Raw genomic sequence first — 5,256 nt, 5'->3', positions numbered from 1 at the left:
CACCACAGCTATGTGAATGAGGGATGACCTCTAGGTTACAGACAAGTAACTGAGGCACACAGAGGTGAATTGACTTGCCCAAGGAGACACAGTTCATAAGGAGGGAACTCGGGCTCTGAAGTTTATACCTCTCTGCTGCTCATGGGTGCGGGAAGCTGAGCTCAGAAGGAGCAGCTCTGCTCTCCCAGGGCTGCACGATGCCCGAGGCTTCCTGCAGCTGCCAGATGTTCTCCCGCATCTCTGAGTCCAGGAGCCCCCATATACAGGTATCGGTGTTTGGTGTTCCTTGTGGGCAGGGCTTGTTGGAGCTGCTCTTTGTGTCAACAGGGCTGGCCCAGCTCAGAGGTCAGCACAGAGGCACTGCTCAGGAAATGCTGGTGGACTTGAAACCTGATAGTTGTGTGTGTGTGCGTGAGCGCATGGGTGGACGCATCTGTAATGACACAATAACCTGGGAGGCATGGGTGAGGAGTGACTGCCAGTGGTATAGGGAGGGCTTGGATGAGAGGGCCCCCATTGCTCACAGATCCTGACTTCCTCTCAGGCTCCCTTGGGAGTAATTTTTCCCTACCTCGGGGGGCTGAATCATTACATCTGAGGCCCTGCCAGGGTGGGGCAGAAGGTGGGAACCTGGAATCACTGGCCTGGCCATGGCAGGGAGTAGGCTCAGCTCTGCTCCTGAGGCCCCTGTAGCTGGCGTGGGCAGGTTGAGGCAGAAAGGCTGTGCTGTGAGCAGGGATAACTATCATGTGGAGCAGGTCTGGACATAAAGAGTCTTCTCCTCATTTCCTCTGCCACCCTGCCCACCGGGATTAGGTGCTGGCACACTCAGGAACTGCTGCTGTCTTCCCATGTTTCCCAAGACTGGCTGCATAGCCTAATCTCCCCATCCCCCACCTGGCCTTGGGCTCTCCTCCTGTGAGGCACCGGGCATGCTGGCTATGGGGAGGAAGAATCGAGGCTGGCTCTAGGGTTGGCAGTGGTGGTCTTAGATGAGAAGAACTCTGGGCTATGGCCAGGAACATAGATGAACTTTCCAGGCCTGGCAACCTCTTGAAGGATTGTGAAGGAAGAGTCCTGGCCAGCCCCAGGCTGCTGCTGTCCATGCATGACCCAGCCTTAACCAGGAATGAACCAAAGAAGCAAAGAAGCAAGGATTGACTGGGAATTTGAGCCAGTATGGTACAGGGGAATGGCCATAAGCTTTGGAGATGGATGTTCCAGGAGTCAAATCTTGCTTTCACCACTGATCAGCTTGGTGATCTCAGATGGGTCACTTCTCTCTAAGCCTTACTTTTCCCTGTAGGTAAAATGGGGATACTGAAACTCATCTCAAAAGGTTATGAAAGGAAAAGCATCTAACATGGCTCTTGACAATAGCAGGCACTCAGTAAGCAGCAGGCTGCTTTCTGTATTCAGGTTTTGATGTCCTAGTATGCATTCCGGGGATCTCAGTCTCCCAGCTAGACTATTGGTATGTCCCTACACCCTGTTCTTCTCATCTCTCCTTCCTTACACCCCAATACAGGGTCCAGCTGGGAGCTCAGAGACCCCAAACAGCTCCTTCTTTCCCCTATCTACCTCAAGGGCCTGCCCCTGGAGGTGGGAAGGGCCCAGATTGTACCTATTTTCTCCTCTATTTGGGAGAAAATAAAAAGACAAAATCTGGGCTCTTCCCACCTCCACAGCCACAAAGATCATCAGAGGATCCACTGAGAAACGCTGTAGCTCAGTCACCTATTAAGCGAGATGATGGACATGAAACTGTGTGCGAATGGTGGAGCACTTTGGGAATGTTGCTCATCTAATCTCCATAAAGAAGCAGTGGGGAGACCTTATATTCTTGGCAGTCCCAAAGCCTACCCCAAACTCATATATTCCTACTAGTTCTTTCCCTTCCTCCCCATACAGGGTGGCGGTTTTTGCCAAGGCCACGCCTGTCCCAGGTCTTGTGTTCAAGTGCGTGTGCCAGGCTTGGGTATGCCACGCTCCGCGTGGGAGCTCCAGGTTTATCGCTGGCGCCCGCAGTGCTACGGAAGTCCAGCAGGGGGAGACATTAGCACGTGGGTACGTCCTCTGGGGTCCGACCAGGGAGAGTGGGTCGGACCGGGAGGGTCTGAGCTATGGGATCGAGCCAAGTTATAAAGCAAAGAGGCAAGACGGGGCGGGGAGAATGGGCCAGGGCTGGGAGACAAAGACCCAGATGGCGAGGCCGGGACAGGCTGGAGTCCGGCTTCTCGGGGCCAGGATGCCCGCTTTTGCTTTTTCAAAAGTCTCGTGTCCTGTGCTTTTTCCTCTTTGCCCTCGCGGTGTCTTTCTTTATCGACGTGCCCTCTTATCCCTGCTTGCCTATCCCGGGACCTTGCTCGCGCCTTCGGACAGGACAAGACTAAATCTTGGCTCCAGAGGTCCCACAAGCCTCCCCCAGAAAGCTGAAATTCCGAAGGTCTGGTCTCCAGCGGCGATGAACATGCCTTCCCTCCCCACCAAACCCCACCCTGCCCCCCGCCCCACCTCCAACCCCGGTCAAGTACTGGACACTCCCAAGTCTCCCCCTCCCACTGTTCTCACTTTTATGTTCCTGACTGTGGGTCCAAGTGCAAGCAGACAGGGCATTTTGAGGGCGAGAGGAGGAAAGCCCACCAAAGCCTTACGTTGGACTGGACGGGGAGCAGACAGGCTGTCCTTGACACGGAGGTGGGCACAGAGCAGGACTTCAGGGGTCCTGTGTGTAAAAAGAGAGTGGAAATACTTTCCTGGGGTACATAGGACAGGGTCAGTGGGCTGGGATGTTGACCAGACGCGTGGGGAGGAGAGCAGGCCTGTAGCTCTTCAGAGTGCCAACTTCCCACGGGTTGAGCGCTCTGGGAACAGGACTGAGCGGGACCCAACCCTAACCACACGAGCCGTACACTCAGATTAGTGCCATCAGGCGCGCGGCGTCCTTAAGAGCTCCCTGAAGCCCCGCCCCCTTCCTGCTCTAGGGGCGTGGTATGGGGCAAGGACCCCGCCACTGAGCTTGCTATTGGCTAAGAGAGCAGGGTTGGCCTTGCGTTCGCCTGAGCAAGGGAGTAGACAGCACAGCGGCAGCGGAGGAAGCCTATGCGAGCTGGACAGCAGTGGGAGGTGTGTGAAGCTCGCACTGGCCGTAGACCCTCGGGCTCGATCGCCCGGGAGCAAGGACTCGGCGACGCGAGGCTGCCGGGCTACCCGGCCGAGGCATCGGAGGCGCAAACTAATGGGACTGGCTCGCTCGGCAGCGTCTCCCCGCTCTTCTAAGTACACTGAGTAGGGCCCGCGTTGAAGTAGAAGCTGTCCGGGGGCGCATAGCCCGGAGTCCCAGTGTGGCCCGGAGGAACGGAGCCCGTGCCAGGGCGGCCCAGTCGGGAGCCCGGGGACCGAGCTTGTTTTGTGGGGAAACCCCCACTTCTTCCAAGGGACAGCGATCTCGGGACGGTCGAGGCGTCGGGGCGGCCACCGAGACCTCTGCGGGAAGACCCCGTCGGGGAGAGGGCTCGCAGCCCCAAACCGTCTCGGGGAGTCGAGCGGAATCGGGCGGGATCACCCGGGGGCGCAGAGCCCCCGTCGCGCCTCGTGCGGCAGCGGAGTGCCCAGGAGAACGAGCCCTCGGAGGCCGAAACCCATGCCCGGGTTGGGGGCGGCTGCCCAGTGAGTCCTCCTGGCCGGCCGGGCGGAGAAGAACGACACCAAAGCCGGCGGGAGGGGAGCACTTCAAAGCCGGCGGCTGCGGAGGATGGGTGCCTGAGCGGCTCCGAGCGCAGCGCGGCAGAGGAAGGCGAGGCGAGCTTTGCTGAGGAGGCGCCAAAGGATTCCGAAGTGCAGCCTGCCCCCGGGAAGATGGCTCGGCCTGGGCAGCGTTGGCTCGGCAAGTGGCTTGTGGCGATGGTCGTGTGGGCTCTGTGCCGGCTCGCCACACCGCTGGCCAAGAACCTGGAGCCCGTATCCTGGAGCTCCCTCAACCCCAAGTGAGTAACTTATCTCCTCTGGACCCTGGGGTGGGAGGCACTCCTTCAGGGTGAGGCCGCACGCCCCGGAGTGCATGTGGGGCGGTCTTTGGAGGAGGAGCGGCGCCTCATTTTGTCTCCGCTTTCTCGAGTGTTTTCCTGCGGGCGGGCGGGCGGAGCAGGGTGCGGCGGGGTGGGGTAGGGGGACTTGGCCGGGTTGTGACCCCCTGGGCTTCCCAGCCCTTGCCTCCGCACGTCCTGGATCAAGTTGAGATGGTCGCACCAGGCAGAGCTGGGGAGTCCGGGCGCCCGAGAGCGCACCGGAGAGCTGAGTGGAAGCGAGAACGCAGCTTCCTCCGGGGCCCCTGGGAACGTGGTGATTTTTGCCGAGAGCCGCTTCAGGAATGAGCTTGACTCGGGCGAGGGACAAGGCCAGAACACGGGTTCCTCGTTTGCTTAGCTGTGGAGGGAACACGGAGCGGGACCCGGCGCTTGGGGCGGGTGGCAGCGCCAACATCCCCACTCGGGCTTCTCCCATTTTCATTTCTCTTTCTTCCTTGTTTGCCACCCTGGCTTTTTGCTTTGCTGTCTCTTCTTGCCCCCCGCCCCTCCTTTCTCCCAGCCGGAGCGGTAGAAAGGCGGGCGCTGCTCCCAGGCTCACAAAGGCAGCGGGTGGAGAGGGGCGGAGTGGGAGAGTGGTTGTTGGGTGGTGGGGGTTCGAACCAGCGCCCGTCGGGGGTCCAATGGAGCCGGTAACAGAGCTTCAAGGGCCAGCCAGGGCGGAGAGTGGCGGCCGAGCTGGCGAGGGAGGTGGGTGGGGAAGGAGCGATTTCTGCCCAGGCAGGTCCCCTTGGCCCCCGAGTCTGTCCCCTAGATTGGGGAGCTGTGCTTAGCTTTCCCCAAGGGGTTGGGGTGGGGGGTGGGCAGCTATATAAAGGACATCCTTTCTTTTCTTTCTTCTCCTTTCCCTGCACAACTACCCCACCACCACCACACACACAATCCCTCCAAACAACACGCACACCTTTCAGGGCGGTGGCTCAATGGTTTCTGGGCTTTTAGTGGGAAGCCACTGGGGCTGTTGTAGTGACCTCTGGACCTTCTTCTCTTTTGGCATCCAGGACTCGGGTTGGAACCCAGGGTCAAAATTGCTCTTTCTCTCAGTTTTCTGGAGGTTCCGGCAATGTGCGAACAACCCCACTTAGCAGGAAACTGGGGAGCTTTGACCTGCCCCATCCGTGATCACTGATTCCTGTATCTCAAATTTCTTCCTGTCCACTCTTGCTGCGCT

General features: G+C 59.1%; 1 protein-coding gene across 1 annotated transcript in view; it reads left to right on the top strand.

Moving 5' to 3' along the window:
* The first annotated feature begins 3,045 nt into the window (after positions 1–3,045).
* The window catches only part of EFNB1 (ephrin-B1), a 13,169-nt gene continuing 10,958 nt past the window's right edge, over positions 3,046–5,256 (top strand). The window contains exon 1 of the mRNA XM_011943169.1: positions 3,046–3,986. Within this exon, the coding sequence (XP_011798559.1) occupies positions 3,859–3,986 (128 nt within the window). The 5' untranslated portion in view covers positions 3,046–3,858. The remainder of the gene's footprint in view (positions 3,987–5,256) is intronic.

This window comes from Colobus angolensis, unplaced genomic scaffold (assembly GCF_000951035.1).
Source record: "Colobus angolensis palliatus isolate OR3802 unplaced genomic scaffold, Cang.pa_1.0 Scaffold216, whole genome shotgun sequence".
Classification (NCBI taxonomy): Eukaryota; Metazoa; Chordata; class Mammalia; order Primates; family Cercopithecidae; genus Colobus; species Colobus angolensis.
This window is presented reverse-complemented; position numbering and strand designations above follow the sequence as displayed.